The 25,625-nt window shown below is 40.6% G+C and overlaps 3 protein-coding genes across 10 annotated transcripts in view; 2 read left to right on the forward strand and 1 right to left on the reverse strand.

The window, feature by feature from the left end:
• The first annotated feature begins 227 nt into the window (after positions 1–227).
• On the forward strand, positions 228–9,639 carry dcph1 (damage control phosphatase 1). 2 transcript variants are annotated; one of them, XM_085131883.1, is made up of 6 exons: positions 228–2,788; positions 4,539–4,556; positions 6,264–6,398; positions 6,492–6,733; positions 7,238–7,403; positions 7,757–9,639. In XM_085131883.1, exons 1-6 carry the CDS (start codon positions 2,657–2,659, stop codon positions 8,534–8,536), a joined length of 1,473 nt encoding a protein of 490 aa, XP_084988009.1. In that variant the 5' UTR covers positions 228–2,656; the 3' UTR covers positions 8,537–9,639. The 2 variants fall into 2 exon arrangements, with proteins under 2 accessions (XP_084988009.1, XP_084988008.1); XM_085131882.1 differs by lacking the exons at positions 228–2,788; positions 4,539–4,556 and adding an exon at positions 5,564–5,913 and having other exon boundaries at positions 6,293–6,398.
• syne1a (spectrin repeat containing, nuclear envelope 1a) overlaps positions 8,904–25,625 on the reverse strand; it is a 156,154-nt gene continuing 139,432 nt past the window's right edge. For all 7 annotated transcript variants that reach the window (XM_085131862.1, XM_085131864.1, XM_085131863.1 and 4 more), the window contains one exon: positions 8,904–24,052. In XM_085131862.1, the coding sequence (XP_084987988.1) occupies positions 23,776–24,052 (277 nt within the window). In that variant the 3' untranslated portion in view covers positions 8,904–23,775. The remainder of the gene's footprint in view (positions 24,053–25,625) is intronic.
• esr1 (estrogen receptor 1) lies at positions 11,523–21,771 on the forward strand. Its single transcript, XM_085131880.1, has 9 exons — positions 11,523–11,959; positions 12,824–13,032; positions 13,850–13,966; positions 14,442–14,629; positions 14,721–14,874; positions 16,277–16,415; positions 17,398–17,531; positions 18,759–18,942; positions 19,120–21,771. The coding sequence occupies exons 1-9, from the start codon at positions 11,523–11,525 to the stop codon at positions 19,454–19,456; spliced, it is 1,899 nt and encodes a 632-aa protein (XP_084988006.1). The 3' UTR covers positions 19,457–21,771.

Raw genomic sequence — 25,625 nt, forward strand, 5'->3', positions numbered from 1 at the left:
TGGCAGTGAGTGTCTCTGTGTGTTGGCCATGACTTTTTGGCCACATTACAAACTGCGTTACTCACAGTCGTCTCATGTTTGCATATTCGGTTAAAGTAGATTTTCAACAAGTTAAAGGGCAGTATAGAGATACTTAAGCTAGGCTAACGCAACCGTGCATGTCGGGGGCTGTTGCAGACATCAAATAACGGTTCAAAAGACGAATTAAGATATCTATTACGTAACACGCTAGGTTTAAATGGTCATTATGATTTTACTTTGTTTTTAACAGTAATAAAGATTAGGGGAGGAATACTAATTTGTTTATTTTTATTTACAACTTTAACACTTACAATTTTATAGTATTTCTTAAATCAGATGAGAATATTAAATGTATTCACACTGATTATTAAAAAATTGCATTGTTCTTTGGAATAAAAGTGGTCGCTTTTATGAAGAAGAGACCATACTTAATATACCTGTTTAGATTATAATCGAGTAATAATAATATTGCAGTTGAAAACCTAACTGTATGATGATGAATTATATATAACTCAAACATCCACAATCCTGCTGCTGAACTAATGCATAGTGTATATGTTGTTTTGCTTCTGCATGTCTCTATATTATACATAATACTGTCAATATCCCATGCATATACTGTATATATAACTGATCCATCTGTTATTTGTTCCACAATTTATTGCACTCTGCACCATTGCATTGCAAATATAAATCTAAACACACTGTACACGTTGTTATTGTTTGTGTTATGTTGCTGTTGTCTTTTTGTCTATTCTGTTAAGTACATTGAGAGCAAAGAGAAAAAAGCAGAGCCCAAATCCTTGTTTGTTTTCATATACTTGACCAATAAAGCTGATTCTGATTGTGATCACTGTTGGTCTGTTTTGGTTCCAGTTTCTTAAACAAATCCCTTTATCTTTCAGTAAAACAAAATTTCACAATTTAAGAACCACATTAAGTAGATCTGTAACTCAACTTAAAAGTCTACACTCTCTTTTTATGGTAACTACTTGGTTCCTATATGACTATATCATGTCACATGTTTGGGTAATGTTATATTTAGATATTTTATCAGTAGTCTGGCTATTTATTGTCACTTCTTTTTTATTTGTGGAACTAAAGTAATTTCCTGCCACATCTGTAAAAGAGTACAAATAGTAACAAAGAAACCAACACTGTACTCTGTATTCTGTAGTGGTAACTTGCCCTGGCAGTGTTATATGTGTAAATTCCTAGTTGCAAACACAGTTAAGGTCTAATATTTCATTAACTTTGTATCACCCAATCACTTGGACACCAGCTATAACATTTCTGTTTTTTTATTTTCAAAAGTTTAATCCCTCAATAAAAAGATGTCCCCTACATCAGTGAAAGTTGCCCAGCAAAGCAAGCTAAAAAATATGTTGCAGAGTTACTTCTTGGAACAGGTTTGGTTGTGATGTCACCAGACATGCTCACTGGTACGCACCTTAAACTCGTGTTATAGGCGACACACTTTCCACCTACAACTATGTGATGTGAAAACTCTGCAAATGCATCAATTTGTATAGAGTTCAGGATGGGGCTTTAAGTTACAGCTGTTACTTTGTGAGCTCAAAAAAAACAAAAACAAAAAAACAAATGCATTGGGAAACTCAAAATGTTGGAAGTCTTATTCTGAAAAGTTTTGTGAAGGGGAAGTAGTTTCAGTTGAATTTTAACCAAAACCAGAGACACAGAAAGTATAGGCGGACCTTTTCACGAGTGTACTTTGGAGTCATGTCAATATTTTGTCATCAGATGTTGTCATCAGCAAGTTGCTGGATGTTGTCCCAGTGTAAACACCATTTTTTTCCAAGGCCTGCCATTACTGAGCTACATTTAAGGACACAGGGTTCGCAAGGGAGGATGAATCTAAGCAAGTTGTGGCTCTTTGAAAATGCTTGCTTTGCAGGATGCTGGGTGGAGTCTATTCAAAGGAGGGGGTAAAATGGCTATTAGGTGGGACTAAAGGGCTTTTAAGTCTTTGTCCTGTTAACAAAAAAAGGAGAAACAATCTTGGCCATAACATTACTTAAGCTACTCGATTAATAAAAATTTAGATTTATGGATGGTTCAAAAATATTTAACAAGCAAAACATGGATTAAGACCACAAGTACTTCAAGAACAAAAGCATATTTGATTACTGAAAGATGCACAGCAGGGATGTACTGAATGTAGTAGATAAACTGTAAACCACTGGATCACTGTTACTGTTTACAATGAGGATCAATACATTCAAGCTTTATTCTGTGTCATTAGGATAAATGTACTCCTTCCCACGTTTGTTTATATGGACTTAATCTGTCTTAAATTTTCTCAGAACAACTTTTTATTTGCCGTTATTACCGGTTAATTCATCTGCGCTGCAGTAACGTATCTTTTAACACGAGAATGGTGAGATTTGTGCCTGTTCCTGCAGTTTCTAGGGGCTTGTCGCACAAACGAAATCCTGCTGTTAAGTAATGCATGGCGTGACTGCGTGTGGGGAGCTGAAACACCCAGCTGAACAAGGCCTTTAACGTTAACTGCCGCCCTGCCCCCGTCCTTGGCCTGTTTTGAAACCGGAGTGGTGAGTCACTGCTCTCTCGGTTTAGAAAAACAGATCCGGCCAGGCTGGGGCCCGGCGGGGGGATGGGAAGCCGGCGATGGATGAACAGCGGAGGTGGACGCAGCTGGACTCCCACTCCCAAGGACCCCGACATCCTGACAACCGCCCGGCAGTGTTCCCATAGTGACCGCGGGGATGATCTGAGAGAAGGGAAAGCACCGCCTGAATTAATTGATATGCGCATCTCTCCAGGCCAGTAATCGTGACAGCAGAGTCAGTTGGCCATGTTTGTCATAAAAGGGGAAGCCCGGACCCCCCCGCCCCCCCAAGAAAAGAAAGAAAAACGGACCGACCGCGAATTTACGTCATTAGGCCTACTCTGTTGCCATGTTTTGTTTGTTTTATTTTGTTGTATTTTTTCCTGGAGTTGATCAAACACGACATATACAGTGCATGTTACCCTGTTATTTTTGGCATACCAGAGTCATGTGTATCATAAGCTAAAAATAACGTAGGGGAGACCGGGGATAGTTGTAACGTGGGTCAGTTGTAACACTTCCAATTTCTACAATCAGGGCTAAGTTTCAAATGATGTGACTCATCCTGTGCATGCCCAATTCAGTTCTGCTATCACATGTGAAAAATCAGCACATTTTGTCAAACACAGACAATTTAACATGAAAAAAAGTAATTTGTATGCCAAAAAGTAAGTTTTTCTACTTTATTTCATTTTCTAATAGCATTATCTGCTTTGCAGTTAAACTCAACAAACTTAAATTATGTTATTTGTATGTCTACAGGGATATATTCTGTGTAGGTCTTTAGTGCTAATGTTTTAGCCATTGGCTGTAATGTTAGCTAGTTCATGGCTATAGGAGTCTGGGTCAGTTGTAACAGCAACAGTCTGGGTCAGTTGTAACAATAATGCAGATGTTACTACCTACCACACTATTACTTTAACTTATATTAAACAAGTTGAGGCAACGACATCAGCAGAGAGAGGTTCACTGGTCACTTTTGTATATGCGCTTAATGCCATTGGCAACACAATTCCTCCACTGTTTGTGTTCCCACACATACATTATGCAGACCACTGTGTCAGAGATGGACCAGTAGGAAGTATTGGTAGTGGAAATAAATCAGGATGGGTGCAAGAAACAGATTTCCTCATCTTTCTGAAGCACTTTGCAAACCACACCAAGGTAAGCCATGATAAAAAGTAATGGAATTGCGATGCTGGTGAACAACTACATTTTTCAGCTTCATTGTTATGTTCAAAATTGGTGCAAGAGTTGTAGGTTATAATGCCCACTGAGCCAATGAGGCCAAACTCAAGGAAGACCAACCAAAATTAATGAAATATTCAGTTGCAGAAAATTCCATAATTTGTCTTTTTTGGGGGGTTGGAATATGTTCAAAAGCTAGATTTCTGCATTCTGTCACACACACACACACACACACACACACACACACACACACACACACACACACACACACACACACACACATAGTTACATAAATGGCTCTAAGTGCATTCATGTGTTGAATAAACAAAGATTACATGTCAATGTTTTGTTAGTACCCTTATTTCATTGTGTTACATTTCACCCCAGGATATGTTACAACTAATCCAGACTATGGGGTTAATTGTAACATTTCACTCTTTGTGTTTGAGACCATACCATGCAATGGGTAATTGTGCTGCAGAGAAAATAGCTGCACTATTTAATAGCAGAGACATGTAAATACTTTGCATTACATTTTGAATCCACTACCTTAAAAGAGCTCCAATTTACAGACAGAAATGTCAAAAATGTTACAACTATCCCCGGTCTCCCCTATTATATTTTGTATTCTTTAGCTGTTAGTTTGACTGCTCTTCTGTTACTTGCCAATTAAATTTTCCATTTTCGTTAATCATTGATTGGTTGATTTTCGTAACCTTCTTGGCTATACTTGAAGGAGTCGTTAAAAAGGGTGTCAGTAGGTCAACGTATCTCTAAACTTTTCGGTCAATGCTTGTCTGCCCAAAATTGATTTCCGATTTTTCCATGTGTTTCATGTGTTAGTATCTTTATTTACATTAGTAAATACACCGTAGTGAATGTGATTTAGATAGATATTACATAGATAAAATAAAGTCTCTGCATTTGACACCGACTCTCTGTTACTGTGTTACTGTGCACATTATAATCAATCAAGTTATTTTTGGTCATTAAAGTATGCTCATAGAGCTGTACAATTTCCTCTGCCATCTTGGCCAGATCCGTCTTGAAAAATAAATTTTTACATTTACGCCATCTCATATAAAAATATTAGGTTGAATCGTTTCATGTTCAGACTTAAACTTTAAAAAAAATAAACAAGTTTTATCTTGTAAGAGCAAGGATTACGTTTTGCTTTTTACCTGGTTAAATAAAGGAAATGTAGCAGTTGCCAAAAAAGATTCGATGTTTTACATGTGCGTGTTTTTGTTTCACATGTTGGCCGGCAAACTAATGAAAAACACAGCTAGTTGTTATTGATGTAGAATTTAGTAAATATTTTAAGAAGGAAGAAGAAACAACATATATAACATATTAATATATAACATAACCCATTCATAACTCCTTTTGCCCACATTCTATATTTACTAATATAAGCAAACATATTACACATAAAAAACGACACTTGTATGCATTGTTATTTTTCCACATTTAACAAGGGTCAGAAACAGGAAGTCACTGGAAACCGCAGTACCCAACCCCGCCCACTCCTCCTCCCCTTTTGCCGCCAAAAACCCTTTGGCCTTTTCTAATAGGGTGAATGAATGTCTCCATGACAATTGTTGCCCTGGACAACAACTGATGCTCAGCGTGCTACCTCAGCAGCTCAATGCAACGCGGCAGGCGTACCAACCTTAGAGCCATCTGAGATAACACCAGCTTTGAGACCTTTGACATTTAAGGTAATACGTATTACTGAAACAGTTGATACGACTTGAAAATGCAGTCTCGGTAACAGTTTGACAGGTTGTCAGCACTGTAGTTTACATGTTAACCGTTAGATGGTAGCATCGTGTCCCTCACTAAATGCACAAAGCGCAAGCGGGAAGAAATGTATTTTTTACAAATGTAAAAATATTCTTAGCAAAAATAAGAAGTGAAACCTGGGGCAACCTATTTCAACACGTGACTTCTGCAGAAAAGCAGACGTCACCTTTAACCTCCTAGCTATTCAAGAAACTTTATTGCTGTCCCACTGCTTTTATTGATAAAGTTTGAATTTGAACCCCTGCTAACATCATGGCGACAGATCAAACTATGCACGTTCCCCCTTCATTGTCTGCCAGAGTGGTTGGGTAGGTTGACAGCTGATTACTTGACTTTATCGCAGAATTTTTAATAACCTGGGGATTTTACGTTTCCTTATGAAAATTCGTCTCGTAACGTTGGGACGGTAGAGTCCAGACTAGCAATAGCATTAGCTTCCTGCTAGCTGTAAGTTGGCAGTGATGGTGTGTAGATATTCAAGCACAGGACGTTGTTTAGGTCAAACCAGAAATTTTATGGGTAAACAAAGATAAGCATGCGAAGGTAGTAATATTACTCCAGGGAGTATACTTTTTGTATTCCACAAAGAAAAAGCTAAGCTTACAGATGGCTTATTAGCTAGTTAACTTGCAAATCAGTGCTGCAGTATAAAAGGGAGATATTCTTGGTTATATGTTTTCTCTGCAGGTCATTTGCTTATTTGACCGTTAGAGACAGACTACCCACCATCCTGACCAAAGTTGTTGACACAATTCATCGCAATAAAAACAAGTTTTTTGAGGAATACGGAGAGGTAAGACCACGTTCATTCAATTGAGGCAGTTATGAGGTTCACGTTAAGACTTGCGTTGGATTTTGCCGGTGCTTCCCCTTTATTTTCAACCAGGTGGGTATCCAGGCAGAGAAGCAAGCTATATCTCTGCTATCTAAGCTGAGGAATGAGCTGCAAACTGACAAGCCAGTGCTAGCACTGACAGACGGCCTACCGGACACAGATTCCTGGAACCAATACCTAGAGAGGCAGCAGAGACTGCAAGGTGACCAGGAGCCTGTCAGCTGGTTCAAGTCTCCCTGGCTTTATGTGGAGTGCTACATGTACCGTAGGATACACGAGGCGCTCTTGCTCAAGTGAGAAGCATTTATATGTTACAATGGAAGCTACTGTAGATGTAAACCCTGGGATTTTGTAATAACTTTTAGTATATTACTGAGGGATACTTTTATATACTGACAAAACCTTGGTACTGACTGATATAGTGGTGCATAGAAAAAACAAAAACACAGTGGCATTGGTTAGTGGATAAATGATTTTGACCATCAACATCAACCTTGAGTTTCACAACCGGTGGACCTTCAGTAAATATGTTCCTCTGCCAAGGCTTGTATTTATCTCTTTGTTTGTTAGCCAGGTTAGACAAAAATGAACATAACTGAATTTCATGAAACTTTATGCAAAGGTACAATAGAAGACAAGGAAGCACCCACTTAGTTGTTGTGTAAATCCAGATCAGTTGCTTTGAAAATCTGAGCTCTATCTTTGGCAGAGGATATGCTCTCCAATTCCCTTTCTCATTTCTTTTTAGATTGTGTTTGTTGATTTCTGTTATGATTTTATTTCTTCTTTTATTTCAGTCCTCCCATCAGTGACTTTGATGTCTTTAATGAGGGAAAGACTCAGAGCTTTACTGAGTCTTCACAGGCTGTGATGTCCTTGTGTACGTACTTGGAGGGCATCAAGAACAACATAGACGAGCTGTCTAAGAATCCGCTGTTTGAGCATTTCAGCAAACTAATGCAGGTCAGTTCAATTTATAACCTTAAAGCTATACATTTAAAAGATTCTCAGTATGTAAGTTACTATTCTTTTTTCAATTTTTCATTTGTATGTATTTAAATTATTTATTTATTTAAAACTTTGCTTTTTAGTATTTAAAAGTGAGTGATTCTGGCTACACCTGAGATGAATGGTCCTCTTGTGAATCCTTGTTGTGATTGGTAGCCTAATTTAAAATGAACCCACTAATACCAGTGGGATTAGACCTTCATAACTGCAGTAAATGTGGTGCATTAGTTCTTGGAGATTTGATATTTTAGAAATGTTTTACAGTAATCAGTTACTATTTATTGAATACATTTTGTGACTCTTTTAAGGTATCTCTGTGGGGAAACAAGTGTGATCTGTCTATATCTGCTGGCCAAGAGAACTCCCAGAAGACCAGTCCACTTGATTCCCTCTACAGCCTCCTGCCCTTCATCCTGGTCGATGACACCAAAAGGGTATGGTCAGCTCTTATTTCTGCGCAGAGACCAAGAGAGTCAGGGAAAACCACTGCAGACAGAGTGGACATTGTGCTAGACAATGCTGGCTTCGAGTTGGTCACTGACTTGGTCTTAGCCGACTTCCTGGTTTCCTCTGGCCTTGCACGTCAGATTCATTTTCATGGCAAATCCATCCCGTGGTTTGTCTCTGACGTCACAGCTAAAGATTTTCAGTGGACCATTCGGCAGGCCATGGCAACCAATCACAAGTGGGTTTCCAAATGTGGTGTTCAGTGGCAGAGGTACTTGAAAGAGGGAATGTGGTGCTACCATGATCATCCTTTCTGGACACAGCCCCATGAGTTCTGCGACATGGCAGCCGATGCTCCTGACCTGTATACAACCCTGCAGGGAGCAGACCTGGTGCTGTTTAAAGGCGATCTCAACTACAGGAAGCTGACTGGAGACAGGGACTGGGAGCACACAGTAAGCTTTGAAACTGCACTGCGAGGCTTTGGGCCTGCACCGCTGTGCAGCCTGAGGACTCTCAAGGCCAACATTCAGGTTGGTCTGCAACCGGGACAAGAGGAGAAGCTTACCTCCCAAGATCCAAGCTGGATGACTAGCGGCAAGTACGCTGTGATTCAGTTCCACAATCCAAAGTCAGAATAGTAAGGTTCAAATCAGGAACTCACTTTGATGACATGGGTTTAAAAAGAAGCTTCATAAGCAGGCGATACCTTTAAACCACTAGACACTTAAGTTAGGGGAATTGTTAAATGCTGTTTACTAGCACTTCATCAAGTTTGATTCAGGAACGTGCACAATAATTAATACTCAGTAATAATTTCATAAAAAGCCATCTCATATCAAAATTTCACATCTTGCTTTTATCCCAAATGTGTTGTAAACCATGAATTTAGTCATACTGTTTACAGGTTAATGCTGTAAGCAATTACTGAGGAAAAACTGAGTATGAATTCTATAGCAGAAACAGTTTTGCATGCAGTTATGAGAATAATGTAAATCTAACTTATAGTTTGTTTGGGTTTTTGTTGTTGTTGTTTTTCTTTCTTTTTTTTGTCTTTTTTGTTTTTATTCAGCTCAGGTTGTTTTACTCCGTGTGATTACAGCGAGTTAAGTTCACCAAAAGCAAATCATAACATTTTTTTGAAAACTACATTGTTGTTGGAGCAGTGTAACAATAAGTGGCATGTGCTTGTTTTGCTTAAAATGGGAACCTGGACCTCTATCTCCATAGATAAAAGTGGATGTCTCTTTGCACATTGTCATGTCGTTTGTCACTTTTAGTAATCAACAGGTGATGTTAACTGGATCCCATAGTGCTGCTGGGTGAAAATGTTATTTTGATCATTTGTTTCGATTTAATAAATCACTACTATGACTCTGCTCTTTTTCCTTTTGTCGTACTTTACACGCAAGAAAAATGTTTTTTTTTTTTTTTTTTGTATACTAATAGCTATTTTGTAAATTTGTCCATATTGAAATGAATGCATTTCTGAAAGTGCTATAACTAAATTTAAGGATATAATTCCTCCACTGTAACCTTCTTGAATACCACGTGCCAACACAGTGCAGAGTAGCTGCCTAAACTCTACATTATTGTAAGGACTTTACCATTATTATAGGGTCCTTTACCTTACAGTGTGAAGCACCTTGAGGTGACTGCTGTTGTGATTTGATCTTAAATTTGACCTGTATTTTTGGTCTTGCATGTAACAGTGTAACAGGAGAGTTTCATTTACATGTATACACATCAAAATATAAAGACCCAGTTAACCTTAATGTTAAAACAATGAACAAATGCATTTGTAAACACACAAATCTCTTATAAGGTAGTCGGTTCACCAGGATTGTGACTTTAGTCTGTATTTATAAGAGTGTTTTCCTGATGACCTTTCATTTACTCAGGTCGGGTTGGACCAAGAAAAAAACAGCCAACAAAACAGCTGGAAATGCTGCAGTATGTGCATTACAATTCAGGATGAGCTGTAACAACACTGGCGTAATTTAGGCTGCTCTGATGCTTTGTGAATGTGGTACCTTATGAAAATGAGGCCTTATTACCGCAGGAAGCATCTTATCTTGAATCATTTAGGTGATTTAGCTGTTTCCTTTCTCGCCCTTCATTTTCTTTTTCCCTGGTGTAACAATGTCTTCATTTTACTCTAGGGAAAATACAAAAAATCATCAGGGCCACTTGTTTTCCACTTGACCTGACATGTCCTGAAAATTGGGCTGTTTACACAAGAAAGATGTACCACAGAGAGAGGAAAATTAGGGCTCCGTGTCAAGTTTTCTCCCCCACTTGGTGGTAGCCATTAATTATTGCATGAGAACATGTTTGACTTTATACATTTCTCACATAAATTACAACATGTCTCACTTGAGTAGCAAGAAGACGTGAATTCAAATGGGCCAATAATTTTTGTGTGTCTTTCTGTCATTGACGAAATCTGTAAACAGTTATTTTTTACATTTGATTTTTATCAACAGTGGTTGGTCGGTCCCTTGGCTTTGTTTATGTGTGTGAAGCAGTACACATAGTGTTCTGCTTCACCTGTGATTTGAACAGATAAAGTGATGATTAACTGGTCCATGCTGTGGTTCTGTAACTTATATCAACCTTCTCTTAATGAAATGTGACTCAGAAGGTATCTTTTAAAATTTCTCTCAGATTCATTGCAATTGTTAACAAGAAGAAATAAATGTGAAGCATAAAAATGATTATCAATCTCTTCATTGGGGATTGATTGTGTAATTACTGGCTGTCAGAAAGAGATTTGACCTCCTGCTTTGTTTGCTGTGTTATGGTGACCTGGCACTTAAATGCACCACGGTTATCGATTTGGCTGTATCTTTAATTTGTTTATCCTTTTTTTCAAACCTTTCCACTGTTCCCATTGTGTCGAATGAGCTCAACTAAATGCCTGTGAGGCAAGCAGAGCCAGTAGATTGTACAGCACATAGGAGGATGCTTTGTTTGTAAGTGGTGAGTAGTAGTATAGTAGTAGTAATGGTAGATTGTGGTTTTCTTTCAGCCTCTGCTGTTGTTGTTGTAAACTGTCCACAGTGATTTCTTTAAATCTCACTGAAAGTAGACTGGCAGTACATCACATCTGTCCTGTGCTGCTATCGGCTGAGCAAATAATGAATAAGCAGTCAACTTTTCTCAGCAAAACAGGTGCAACCAGTGACAATTCTTCCATATTACACAAATGACGAGTGGGAACTGTGGCACGCATGAGAAGACACGAGTTGTTTGTGAATCACTATTTTTTTCTCCCTCTGTCCCACCAGCCTTTCTCCCTCTCACACTTTGGTGAAGATGTATTAGAAAAGAAGGAGATGCTTTGCTGGCAAAAAAATAAAATAAAATAAGGGAAGAGTCGTTTAAAACTCTTTTTCTTTTGTTCTTTTGGAGCTTAGTGACCAGAAGCCGAAGGTAGACACAAAAAAGCTTAATAACAGTGGAGCTTTCAAGTTGTCTGACAAGCTTTGTTGGAGACAAGAGACCCAGAGAGCAAGTGAGGGGGAAAAATAAAGAGAGGGAGAGCAACACTCCTTTCCACTCCCCCTCCCAACAAATGGGAGAGCCAGTCTAAATCATGTTGCTTATCACTGCTGTTGTGCTGTGATGTTGCTCAGGCAAAGCCCAGCGCAGAGCAGACAGCCGTGCGGACCAGTACTCAGACCTAGGGACAGCCCAGCCTCCTCAGAGCTGGAGCCCCACTCTCCAACTCGCGTCTCGCCATCGCTGCGTGCCCCCCTCAATGACATGTACCCCGAAGAGAGCCGGGGGTCTGGAGGGGTAGCCACTGTGGACTTCCTGGAAGGGACTTATGACTATGCCGCCCCCACCCCTGCCCCGACTCCTCTTTACGGCCACTCCACCACTGGCTGCTACTCGGCTCCTCTGGACGCTCACGGACCACCGTCCGATGGCAGTCTTCAGTCCCTGGGCAGTGGGACGACCAGTCCACTTGTGTTTGTGCCCTCCAGCCCACGGCTGAGCCCCTTTATGCACCCGCCCAGCCACCACTATCTGGAAACCACTTCAACACCCGTCTACAGGTGAGGAAATGCAGTTTTTTTTTTCTGGTGGAGAAAAGTGACAGGAAAAAAGTGAATGAAATTATCACCCCCTGATGACACATTTAGTTATTTGTCTGGCAATGGCACATCCAGGGCTTGGTTTTGATTGTTTGGTCAGTTGTGTTTGTGCAAAAGTTTGGTGATTATGCAAGCGTAATATGATAAGTACAGTCAAAACCAGTTCATCAGGTGTCCTGCTTCATTGCGACAGCTGTAGCTGCCTCTATCATGTCTTCATTATAAATTTTAGGTGACTATACCACAAAGAAAAGAATTAAGCCCGGTGTTTTCTGGCATTTATTTATTTAATTGGTGTGTTCTACCAGGGGCCAGTAGAGCAAAATATTACTGGAAAACTAAATTCAGAATTTGTAATTAGTGAATTATGGCAGTGATATTCAGTTGGGTCCTGTAAATGCCATTATAACAGAACAATTATATAACCACATTGTTTTTATTCTCTTGCTTTATACAAAACATAACTATTATCTCTGAGGAAAGGATCAAGCTTTGTCCTGGTCTCTAATTCCAGAGATTAAGGACTTTGTTAAGGACCTTGAAAAGGGAACAATACGTAAGAACAACAGAAGCACACACGCAGTTGTTTCCTGCCTCAGGTGAAAGATAAAACTCCGCTCCTGCTGTCAGCTGCTGTCGTATTAAAGTCGTTCTGATAAGATTTGATTAATCACTAAATGACTTGCCTAACATTTTCAGGGAAAAGAAAATGTTCCATATTTTGGCAAAAATATCCAGATGTATTATTTGATTAACTCTGCGACTGAGCTTTATCTTTATGAAAACAAAAGAAATTACCAAATTAAAATTCATGGCGTGTTGCAGGTCCAGCCATCAGCCGGTCCCCAGAGACGACCAGTGTGGTACCCGTGATGAGGCATACGGCGTGGGCAAGTTGGGAGCTGGAGCTGGGGGGTTTGAAATGACCAAAGAGACCCGTTTCTGCGCTGTGTGCAGTGACTACGCGTCTGGATACCACTATGGGGTGTGGTCTTGTGAGGGCTGTAAGGCCTTCTTCAAGAGGAGCATCCAGGGTAGGTAGTCTGTCTGCTTTATCTGTTTGTTATCAGTGAATCTAAAAGGATTGCGCTATATTTTGTGAAACACTACAGATCAACTACAGTTGATTAAATTATGGAACTGTCTAAATCATGGGCTTTATTGTGTCTGTCATAGAAAATAACAGTATTAAAGAACACAGTGCACTAAAGTAATTGGCTTCTTAACTTTGAGTGCTATCAAGCAGAAAAGACATAGTGTTCCGTCCTTCAGCCAAAGAAATTAAATATGGGTTAATTTAAGACATGGGGAAATCTAAAGAACATTCCTGACAGGAAGTTTGGATGTTGTTGGCTCATTTTACAGAAGTGAACGACCTGTAATGTTTACAGGAAAATAAGCAGCCTAATTGGAGTTGAATACTGTTGTGTTAAAGGAGGAGACGGAGGGAGGACGCATGTCAGAAAGTGGACATTGTGAAACTGAGAGGGAGCACAATTTAGGTTTCAGTCCATTTATTTATTTTCATTTGTGAGACATCAACTGTTTTCCAAACTCTTTGTGCTGTTGCCCCAGTGTGTGCAAACCAAAACTCAGTGTGCTCAGTGTCTGCGTCATGTTTATGATTGGATGCGGTTTGTGCATTGATGCAAAGTCATGCAATGAAAGAGCGCTCAAGAAGAAACCAATTGTCTCCATGGCAATGACAAAGCCAAGATGCCACGTTTTAATTTGCTCCATCTCAGATTCATTTAGAATGGGGAATAGAGTGTACCTGGCTACTAAATAACCTAAATCTGAACTGCACACTGAAGTGGGTAGCTGAAAGTAATAGATTTTCTTTCATCTCAGGTCACAATGACTATATGTGCCCAGCGACAAATCAGTGCACCATTGACAAGAATCGGAGGAAGAGCTGCCAGGCTTGCCGTCTTAGGAAGTGCTACGAAGTGGGCATGATGAAAGGAGGTGAGGGTGAACACCAGTAGAAGAAAGATTCTCCACCTTTTGCACGTTTACATTTTTTTGTAAAATTGTGTAAAGAAATTCTATTAATATTTTTTTTAACAAAAATTACACTCTTCTTTACAAATTTAAAAACTGATTGTCTTGCTGTGGAAAAACTTGGCACAAACATGAGGCTGCTGTTGGATCCAGATAAGCTTGAGACTAACTTTAACATGACCTTGAAGAGATTTCCTCTTAAGGAGTACAACTGCTCAGTCACATTTTTGTTTTCATACTTCCTGAATCACTCGGTAGTCCAAAAGAATCTGCGCATCTGTGGTAAGACATGTGGCAGAACATGAAGTTATTTTTGAACAATGTGGGGGAAAGAGTGAAGTGATTTATCTACACACCCATGACTTCTTGTTTGTATCTTTGTTTTAATCGTCCCTTTTTTTGTATCATGATGTTATTTCATCCTTGGTCTGTCCTCAAGGTATGCGTAAGGACCGCGGACGTGTTTTGCGGCGTGAAAAACGACGGGCCTGCGACAGAGACAAACCAGCCAAAGACCTGCCACGCACAAAGGCGCCCCCTCATGATGGAAGGAAGCATGCAACGAGCAGCAGCAGTACATGTGGTGGAGGAGGAAGATCCTCTTTAAATAGCATACCTCCTGATCAGGTGAGGAAATAGTGAGCATCTACAGCAGGTTTTTATGAAAGTCCACTATCAGGTTTTATTGATTTAAGGGGAAATTTTTATTGTCATCCAGGTGCTCCTCCTGCTCCAGGGTGCTGAGCCTCCAACCCTGTGCTCTCATCAGAAGATGAGCCGACCCTACACGGAGGTCACCATGATGACCCTACTCACCAGCATGGCCGACAAGGAGCTGGTTCACATGATCGCCTGGGCCAAGAAGCTTCCAGGTAGGAATTAATCTAAAGCATAGCAAAGAAGAATTTAAAGAAGCAACAATTAAGAATTAAGACAAGAGCAGCAATAGACAGTATCTAGAGGGTGTTCATAGAATGGCTGTGTTAGTTTACCAGATACATCTTAGACTGAAGTCTTCTTTGACTCTTTAGGATATTCCAAGGATCTGGTGATGTTCATCAACAAAAATCCTCTCTGTAAGACAAAGAAAAAATATTACAGCACTGTAATAATTTATAGATTTAGATGTCTAACAGGCCCTGAAACTGTGGCTTACAGCACAAAATGACAAATGACCACACATAAAATGATCAGGTTTAGTTGTATGTGTATGGCAAAGTGATGCCTTTAGGATCTATTTCAATAAAATGTTTCCAGTAATCATGCAAGTGCTACAGTATCCTATTGTTTATTGTTAAATAGTTATAGCGCATCAGTCTACAACATGTGCATAAATGTGAGCTCACATGCAAATTATGTGCGCCATTTCTTTGGAGCATCGTGACATCTAATAAAAAATCTTGGAAAAAATCCCTTAATCGTGCACAGATGTAACGTGTGACGGAAGTTGCAGTCGTGTGTGTGTTGTTGTCAATTTGACTTCTTAGGAAACAGCGAAGAGATGGGAGACCTCTGTAGTAAAAGTACACATAAGCCCCCCACACGAATACAGAGCCATTACAGAAATAGTAGTTACAGTCATCACCTTTGAGAGGATTGTTTGGTCAATCTGCAGGCACCCCATAGAGCCTAAATGCAGTATAAGACACATCACCCTTTTTACATGTGCTCTCACACACACACACAAACCTGGCAGGGAGATTTAAAACCCAGATTTTGAGGCATTACAACCTCGTGTGTCACTAAAAGCCCAAAGATACCCAACTTTAATTGCAAGAGGTTCCAAACATCGTACAGGGGGCACAATGGGGGAGATTGGCTGTAATTATATATGAATTTAACCCAGCTGATTGCCAGCGATAAAGCTTCTTTTGTGAGCAGAGATTGCAGATGATTCATTCAAGTAGATTTTCTCTGGCTTAAAACAAGAGTGTGGATGTTTTAGTCATTTTTGAGTGGGTTGAAGGCGAGCAGGAGACATTAATATTTTATTACTTGTCCTGGTTAAAAAACACAGATATTCTGAGTAGACTTATCTACTCTACTTTTTTTTTTTTTTTTACAGAATAATGGCTGAAATTACTAATGGCTCATATTTGTAGTGAAGATTTTTACTTTGCTTTTATCTGTGAGTCTTCTGGCTAAAGGCCTTATTTTGTTTCAGGGCGGATGCTTCAAATGCTCAGAAGTGTTAAATCTGCTGGGTGTGGTTGAGATTGCCTGCATGGCATCAAAAATTCTCATCACGACGTGCTTTGTATTTTGTGTTTCTAGGTTTTCTGCAGCTGTCTCTTCACGATCAGGTGCTGCTGCTGGAGAGCTCGTGGCTGGAGGTGCTGATGATTGGGCTCATTTGGAGGTCCATCCACTGTCCCGGCAAACTCATCTTCGCACAGGACCTCATCCTGGACAGGTAGGGAGGGATACTTCCCTAATTTTCACCTTGGTATCCTTTCTCATCTCACTGTCCCTGCTATTCCAACCTATTTCTCTTTCTTTCTCTATCTCAGACACATTTTAAGGGTGATACATCAGCATTGTAAATTTTCCATTTCACACTTTGCCAGGCATTGTGCCATCCCAACACGTCTGTCACGCGGTGAAAGACTAATTACATGTTCCCCATGGAGAGGAGAGCAGCCTCTTTCCTACCTGAAATACCCCGTCATCATTACAGTGCTGAGCTTGCAGCCAGGAAAGAGATTTAATCAAACCCTCAATACAAGGAATGATGGAAAATGAAGAAAGATGGAGTGAGAGATGACAGCGAGAGAGAGCTAAATGATGAACAGAGAGGACGAGAAAATAGAGATACGGGGGAGACACGGCTGTTTTCTGCTTTGCAGGCACAGCCTGTTCCCTCCATTTCCCGCCATGTTAAGAGTAAACAAGCTGGCCAAAGCACAGTATCTACCTCAGAGAAAAAGAGAGAGGCAGAGACAGATCGAGGGATGAGGGAGACATGCGGGTAGACAGAGCTTTTACCCTCTGATGTGCCTGATGGTCCCATTTGATTCAAAAGTGTATTAGAGAGTATTATCTCTAAAACCTGGTCCCTGTATGAGTGTCCTCTGCAATTGGACTTGATGACTAAAATGCTGTAGGACCAGGGTTGGCAAATTCCCTCGGCTCTGTGCCATCCAACTTTATCTTGCACTCCAGCCACATTATCCATCTTTCCATCACCTTTCAACTGTGTCGACAAATGGAGCCTTGCAGCCATTCAGTCCATTAGTTGTTTATCTGGTCGCTTGTTTGATAGTTTGATGGTGCTCTTCTCCTTCTGCACTAAAGTGGTGATCTGCTTTTGTTAAAATGTGACTTTTTGGGTAACTTGTGTGATCTTGATATTGTTTTTCTTCCTGCATGACACATTAATTCATTCTGCTGTCCAGGACTGAAGGCACGTGCGTCGAGGGCATGGCCGAGATCTTCGACATGCTGCTGGCCACAGCGTCCCGCTTCCGGATGCTCAAGCTCAAACCTGAGGAGTTTGTCTGTCTCAAAGCAATCATTTTGCTAAATTCTGGTAAGACACCGTGTTACCGTGACCTCCTTGTGAAAGCATTTCAAAGAGAGAGAGAGAGAGACCAAATTGATTCCTGAAAACATCGAGGACACTTCACAAATAAAAGGATCCGCTCCCTAGTTCATTTATTTATTTATTTTCTAATATCCACTCAGTTTTGTTCACAAGAGCGCCACACCAAAGGTTTGTGTATCTGCTCCTGAGAGTAAATATTGAACAGTGTCAAACTACACCCACAGAGGTAAAGCTCTTAGCGCTGCGCAGACAGATTAGGCGAACAGAGCGTTCTGGAGAGATCTGTACCGTCAATAACCAATAGCTGTTCCCATGACAACATGAGACGGCACAGAGGGCTGTGTTTGCCCCGGAGATTGAGGTATTCTATACGACAAGTCTGAAATACCAGTGAAATGACACTACTGGCTCAGCTGCTGGAGCGGGATGAACTTTAGATTACTGAGATTGCCGTGCGTCATCTTAAGCATCTTTTTCAAATAAAAATTTAGACGTTTCTTCATTGTAAGAAAGCTGAGTATTGTTAAGGAAGCTCCATAATTTTCTTCTCGGACTCAACTAGAGGAGCCACGCCTCGATCTGAAATGAGCTGTTTTAGCGCGCCCTTCCTTTAATGCTGCAGGCAGACTGGGGAAAACAGCGGATGAAGACTGCGGCACAGTAACCAAAATTATTGTGGCGGCGTGCAATGATCTCATGATTTTGTTGCCTTTGAAATGGTTAGGGTCCAGATCCTGGACCGCTCGAAGATGTTGACGCGTCGCTTTTAAGATGGCAATAAAACCTCAACAACACGCAGTCAGTCTGCTATCAGTTTGCTACTGAATGGGGTTGAGTCGGCGATGATATGCAATCTGTTTGTGATAACACAGCAATTATCTTTCAATTCAGTTTTGTATATATCAAGCCAAATCACAACAACAGTTGCCTTTTAAGGTGCTTTATATTGTAAGATAAAGACAAACAAAGCTGTGTGCCCGAGATGACCAGAGATATCTTGTCTCACTGATGCCATCATATGGAATGAACAGCAGAAAAAAACTAAACCTCTAAAACGGGGCATTTAAGCTTACAGTGACATCCTTATTTAAACTTTTCTGTGTTTTTTGTGAATATTGCAAGAAAAACATGTTTGAAAAGATTAGTTCATGAGAAAAAAACGAGCATTAGACAGAAAGTTGGCAGTGAACTGATGATGTCTTGGTCTCTTAGGTGCCTTTTCTTTCTGCACTGGCACAATGGAGCCCCTTCACGACAGCGCGGCAGTGCAACACATGCTGGACACCATTACCGATGCGCTCATATTTCATATCAGCCAATTGGGATGCTCGGTTCAGCAGCAGTCAAGAAGACAGGCCCAGCTGCTCCTGCTGCTCTCCCACATCAGGCACATGAGGTAGAACTCAAAACACTGTGAGAAAATTTCAAGTTTCAGTCGCCCTAATGTGATGACGGTAACAGTGTGAGGAAGGTTTTAAACACATTGTAAAATCTAACAGAGACTCTAGGTTGCAGAATGCAGCGTTAGAAGGCAGGTGAGGTCACCATCTCTCTTTGGTTACACTCCCTGCAGCAACAAAGGCATGGAGCACCTCTACAGCATGAAGTGTAAGAACAAAGTGCCTCTGTACGACCTGCTGCTGGAGATGCTGGATGCTCACCGCATCCATCGCCCAGTCAAACCATCTGAGTCCTGGTTCCAGGGTGACAGAGACTCTCCCACCACCAGCAGCACCAGCAGCAGCGGCGGGGGTGGCGGCGATGATGAAGGCACCTCCTCGGCTGGTTCCAGTTCAGGACCTCAAGGCAGCCAAGAGAGCCCAAGGCGTGAGAACCTGAGCAGAGCGCCCACAGGTCCAGGTGTTCTGCAGTACAGGGGGCCCCATTCCGACTGCACCCGCATCCTATGAAGGTTTAAAGTCATTTTTATGGATGGTTTGTGTCGAGAATTTTAAAAAAGGGGTTGGTGAATTAAAGATGGTGGTTATAGTCGAGTTTGCATGAGAGAATATTTATAAATGAGGTGATTTTATAGCTGTTTAGTGAGAACCTTCTCATTGGAATTGCACAGCAGTCTGAATTTCAGTGCTGTCAGCCTTGTACGTTGCCTTTAATTATATCTGTGATTTTCAATCAGCTTTCCAGTACCGCTTATCATTTCCAAAACAGCAGATGTTTAATGTTTCAAACAACGAGCAGCTAATCTTTCTGTTTATTCGCCTCGACCAAAGTGCACTTCCTCAGTGATTTAAGAGGCTGATGGGCATTATTTTTTCATATAAAGGAAATAAGAGAAAGAATTACACAGGAAATGATGGTAAAACTAGTTCAAATGAACGTGGAATTCGTTGTGCTTAGATGCCGACATCGTTAAAAAATAGATATCAGGTAATGTGGGTGAGCGCACCCAATTTTTTCTCAGATATATCTGAGAAAAAATATTTTAGTGATGGCAATTTTGAAGTGAGGAGTGGGAGAGGATGTATCTGTTGAATTTTAAGTTGGCAGAAATTGTGCGATCGAGTCCTAAATATCAGTCGGCTGTTTGTTGGGTAACGTCTGTGTACAGGAGGATTGTTCTCTGTGCTAACCTACGTCAAATCCTTTTTCCTTACTCTGTTATGTGGCCGTCCGTGTTCACTGTGCACGTGTGTGGTTAGCAGAGAGACTACACGCTGAAACAGGTAATAACGGTGTTAAAAAAAGAAGTCTCCAAAATGAATATATGTCAACCTAATTTCTGTTTAAATTGGCTGAATCGGATCCAGCTGAAGAAATAAAACACCTAAAAGGATGATTTTTTTTCTCTTTTAGTTGGCTTACAAATTCCTGAGGTCACATATTCAAACTGTTTTTGGGTCTGAGTAACAGCCTGAAATGGTTTCAGCACACAGTGAGGACAAATTTAACAGCCAGCTTGCCAACTTTAGATTAGCTGCAACAGTGCAGTCAGCCTGGGGATTGTTTAGCCTCTGAATAATTTGCTACAACATGTCACTCAACGTTTTAGGCTTAAAATCTTGCATCAGATTAAATGCACATTTTGGACTGCATAGAATATACCAATATACGTTATATATTGGTTGCACTGTGCAAAACTTTGTTTTTATTTTGCTAGGAAAATGAGAAATAGATGCAGGGATTTGTTGAAACCTGTGAAAACATGCATAAAAATACAGTATATAAGGTAAAAACAGTTTGTACAGATGTAATGACCTTGAAAGTCAAAATTTGGTCTAACCACGTTTATTTTTTAAAGCAGCCTTAACTGGCTTAGGCAAACTTTCTTGTGATTTCTTTAAGTAGTCTTCAAGAATAGTTCTCTAGGCTCATTGAAGGACATTCAAAGCTCTTCTTTGGATGTTGGCTGCTTTTTGTTCTCTTGTCTACGAAGACGACCCCACACTGCTTTGATAATTAAGGTCCGGGCTCAGGGAGCGACGCTTTCCAGATAGTATCAATCCCTTATGCTACTTTTGTGCATTCACAATTCCTTCAATTTTGAGAAGATCTCCGACCCCACTGGCTGAAATGTAGCCCCAAAACCCTGACAGAACGTCCACTCACACTCTCTGTTGTTAATTGAATGAATGAATTGAACCAAAAGTTGAAAGTTTGGGTTTATCAGCTCTTTTATCAGAAGGATTTCACTTTCCCTTACTGTTCATCTGCTAATCAGAACTATTACTTCTTCTTTTGTCCTCCAGTTTTTAAGTTTCCGCTATTTTGCAAACCCTGTTGGGATACGCTGGGATACGTTTTTGGGAAATCGCTCTTTCGGAATCACCTTGTTGGTGCCAAAATACTATTGTGTGCCTGTCAAACTGTGCTATTCTTGGTATTTTTGATATATTTGGCAAAAGAAATGGGAACAAATGATGATTACATTTTTGCAACAGGATGCTAGCAACAAAGGTCAGGGGAGTTTAAAAGTGCTGCTTTGCTAAATTGTCTGTACTGTTTATTCACAGCACTGGTCCATCCCTTGAGTTAGGTGCCTTTTTTATGCTTAATTGATTTATAGGTTAGTGTTAAAGAAAAAAATATGGTGTGAAAGAACCAATGTCCAAAGAAAAACCGAAAGACCTTCAGAAAGGTCAGAAAACTGAAATTACAAGGAAGTTTGGCTCCTTGGAAGCAATATATATATATAATACAGTACACTGTAGATTAGTGTAAAAATGTCTTGGATGCCCTGGAACTCAGGTCAACACATTTTTTTTTTTTAAACACAATGAGATAAGATTTTTCAAATTAGGTTTTGGTGACTTCTTGTTTGCACCATCATTGGCTGTTTCAGCGTATGAGGCCCCGGCTCTGCCTGCTTCCTTCCTTCCTCTCTTTCTCTCTACGTTAATAAAGCCGATGCACACAGCACTCTGCTCACTAGGTGTACCTTTCTCTTAACTTTGTTTGCAGTCACACGGCATCTGATTAACTGCACACAGTCACACTTGGGAAGCAGGGATGAGTCCGTATTTGACACCTTTTGCTCAACTGATGGTTTGCTAGTTGCGTTTTTTTTTTGCGTTAATTGTTTTATTAATCCAGTTGCATTTGGGGGACATTAAATGTTTTTACACAGCCTTTAGTTTGTTGATGCAAAAAATAAGTACTTTAACACAGGAGCCAAGCTGACTCCAGAAAAAAAATAATAAAAAAATAAAGCAACTGAATCTGGAATCAAAACACAGCTTCTGTAGCGATAGATACGAGTCTGGCTGCTATTCTGCGTGCTTTCAATGCAAAACACTGCCAGCCCAAACATGAAATTACCTGCAACCTGTGATGAGTGGAAACTGCAGGTAATTAAAATTTATGTTGCCAGGGGAGAAGCATTAAAAAAAAGAGGCAGCTGCAGATTTGTGTCATTTGAGAGACGTGTGGAAAGCCTCCACACAGGATCAGAACATCAGATTTGGAAGTGTAAATCCAGCCAAACCTGCCTTGACTGTCATTTGTTTACTGTGCATACAAATAAAAGCAACAAGTATTGTTCATCACCGCCTTTCTCCTGACTCGATTTTCTCCCAATCAAAATCCACAGAAGTAAATATTTCATGTTTTATTACTTGCAAAGAGGGTATTCTCCATGAAGTTGGCATTAGCAAACTGTACATACATAAATAACCATTTTCATATTTAATTTTTTTTTTAAAACAGATTCAGATGTCTCATCACCGCAGAATAATAATCGCAGTTATTACAAAGCACACTATTTTATGTCACAGCCGTCTACTAAAACTACCAGTGATTGTTTGGCCTTCGTAAAAGGGAGAGACTTTCAAGTGCATGCTCAAACCGAAAGATAAAAAAATAACTGCCTGTACTCAAAGGCATTTCAAACAATGATATACAAATGAGAGCTCGTCCTCTTTTTTCATTTTTGTCCCAGTTGATAAAATACTAAAATTAAAAAAAAGAAAAAAGTACAAGCCTTGGCTTTTGGAGAAAGAAGTCTGCCATCTTGGCTGGAGGGCATCAGTGCAGTACCTTCAGACAGTGCTCGTGTCAGTGCTTTACGTGCAGGTTTTAGACTTCATTTCCAAATTGACAGGCAGGTCCTTCTGAAACGAGTCATCCTGGGAAAAAATACTTCTGCTGACCTGATTCTGTGCGGTTTTGGTCTTTTTTTTCCTCAGTCGATGTTCAAACGTGAGTCTGAAACGAATCTCTTCAGACCCGAGGCTGTAAATAATCTGCTACTCTGACGGCAGGCCTGCTCTTAAAATTTACAATATCCCCCCCACTCACAGTGGGGCTTCTAGTAACAGATTGAACACTAAATAAATAGTAGCAGCACTTGATATAATGGACAAAAATGCACAGTCGACTTTGGCTCCCAACATACAGTATATAAATAGTGCTTTGTTTTTCAATGATTTCGCAGGTTTCTCCAGAAACCTTAAAAATAAAATACTTATTTAAGTTAAAACAACATGATTTTTTTTTTTTGGTGGGGGGGGGGGGGGGGTATCCAGAGTGTTTTGTTGTTTGTTTGTTTTTTTAAAGGGTAGAGGTGACTCAGGTGAGTGGGTGGGTGTGCAATGTTTAGTGACAGCAGTCTTCATGTCACCTCTGAAATACTTCATAATACATCCCCAGCAAGGGGGAAGAGTTTGTTCCTTTAGGGCACAGGGTGAAGAGGAAACATTCACATGAGTCAGTGGAGTCCTTGGCAAAGCAGTAGGTAGATTTAAAAAAAATAAATACAAAAATCAGCGTCTCCTCATATGGGCGGAGGTCCGTTGGTGTAGCGCAGCATGGGATGGAAGGAGCGGGCGAAGTTGTTGGCGTGGTGGCAGCTGTAGTCCTCCTCCGTCATGGGAACCAGACAGGCCAGGCCGATGAGGAGCAGGAGGAGCAAGTGGACGGGGAGCGCTGCCCTGAGGACCCGCAGCAGGAAGGACTTATCCTTTGAGGAGGAGGAGGAAGCTGATGAAGTGACGTCTGAGAGGTCAGAACGGGAGGAAACGCAGCCAGCGGCGCCTGGTGATCTGCTCCGGCTGCAGGAAGACCCAGACAAAAATTAAACACTGCAAAGAGTGGGGCTCAGATCACTCATTGATGTTGTTGTTGTTTTTTTTTTAAATTGTGCCAAAACTGCTTTATAGTGAAAAATGCTCCGACTTCACAAGACTATGAATTAATGACTAATATTGCAGATTCATTTAAAATGCCTGGAAAGGATCTGAATGGTAGAAAATTGTCTCGTTAAGCTGTTCATCTGTCAAACACTCTACTCGTGTCGATTTTAAGCTTTTAGTTGCTAGTTGAAATGCTTTTAGAGAAAACAAGACATCGGGGGAACTGTGGTGGGCATTTTTCACAGGTTTTTTTTACATTTTATAGTTTGTAAATCTGACATTTAGAGCATGAAAACAAAATTATGTTGAACGGAAAAATAAGAAAGGATACAAAAAGAGTCACACTCATGTAGACATTCGCAAACACACAAAGCAGGCACTCACTTGCACGTGTAAGACAGCATTCACAGATAATGGACTGTGTCTCACCGTATCACTGTGTGTATGTGTGTGTGTTTTGTTTTTTGTTGGGTTTTTTTTTTTTTGGGGGGGGGGGGGGGGAGGATTCTGGCTTCAGAGCTCACTATGTGAAAGTTCAATGCCACACATCTTTCCAAACAGAAGCAGGAGAAATGCCAAAATCCTCTCTGGAGATTACCATTGACAGAGCAAAAACTCTAAGGGAAGAACAGCATGTTCTTACTGCGACCCGTCATCATGGAGACCGAGGGTCAGACATGCTGACATCCCAGTTTCATTGACCTCCATCGTACAGTGATGCAGCTGTGAGGAGGCATGTGCACGCTGCGCATGTGTGCTTCAAATTATTTGGCCAGGCAACACCTTCTGCTCTGCTGAATTTCTACTTGGAAAACCTCAAATGTACAACATAAAGAAACTGTGAGGGGGAAAAGCACATTTAGTTTCTCTACAACCCTCATGGGAAGACTAGTTCAGGAGTTTAGGAGACTATGTGGTGTAAAGGGGTGGGTTTAAAGAGGTCTGGAAAGGAAACGGAGGAGAAAATGGGAGTTAACGTGGAAGGAAGACCAGGAGTTAATGCATCATATCCTGTTGGAAAACTATGAAAGGAATGAAAGAGGAAGGAAAACAAAAAAGAAAAACAGAGCTAAAGGCATGACCGCTGGGGTGTGGGTGGGTAGGTGGGGACAGTGGGGCTCAGAGAGTGCCATCTAGTGGGCGAGGAGCGTACTACAAAGTCAGAAGAAGCAAAATGTGTGAAGGCAATACTTCATGATGCCATTCAAAAAGCAGCAGGGCAAAGAGAAGCAGTGAAAAAAAACATTTAAAGGAGAAGGGGAGTGGCCTGATGGAGGCGATTCCCCTCTCGTTTAAGAGCCGACAACATGGTCTCGAGAATAAGGGAAGATCATGGAACGCCGGGTTTAAACCTCAAAGCAGCGGATCACAAACGCTGCAATCGAAATAATATGATAAATCTGCCAAATCTTTGACGAGGTGATTGTGCCTAACTGAGTTAATAAAAATCATGCTTGTTGGAAAGGTTTGGTTCCACCATCATCCCAAGTTT

This window comes from Neolamprologus multifasciatus, chromosome 15, assembly GCF_963576455.1.
Source record: "Neolamprologus multifasciatus chromosome 15, fNeoMul1.2, whole genome shotgun sequence".
Lineage (NCBI taxonomy): Eukaryota > Metazoa > Chordata > Actinopteri > Cichliformes > Cichlidae > Neolamprologus > Neolamprologus multifasciatus.

Bases quoted from the DNA above. Each gene is read 5' to 3' on its own strand.
- dcph1 (XM_085131883.1), top strand. From the start codon at position 2,657: ATGGGAAGCCGGCGATGGATGAACAGCGGAGGTGGACGCAGCTGGACT. The intron at 6,399-6,491 runs GTAAGACCACGT...ATTTTCAACCAG, and splicing joins TTTTTGAGGAATACGGAGAG to GTGGGTATCCAGGCAGAGAA. The intron at 6,734-7,237 runs GTGAGAAGCATT...CTTTTATTTCAG, and splicing joins CACGAGGCGCTCTTGCTCAA to TCCTCCCATCAGTGACTTTG.
- esr1 (XM_085131880.1), top strand. From the start codon at position 11,523: ATGTTGCTCAGGCAAAGCCCAGCGCAGAGCAGACAGCCGTGCGGACCA. The intron at 17,532-18,758 runs GTAAGACACCGT...TTGGTCTCTTAG, and splicing joins AATCATTTTGCTAAATTCTG to GTGCCTTTTCTTTCTGCACT. The intron at 18,943-19,119 runs GTAGAACTCAAA...CACTCCCTGCAG, and splicing joins TCCCACATCAGGCACATGAG to CAACAAAGGCATGGAGCACC.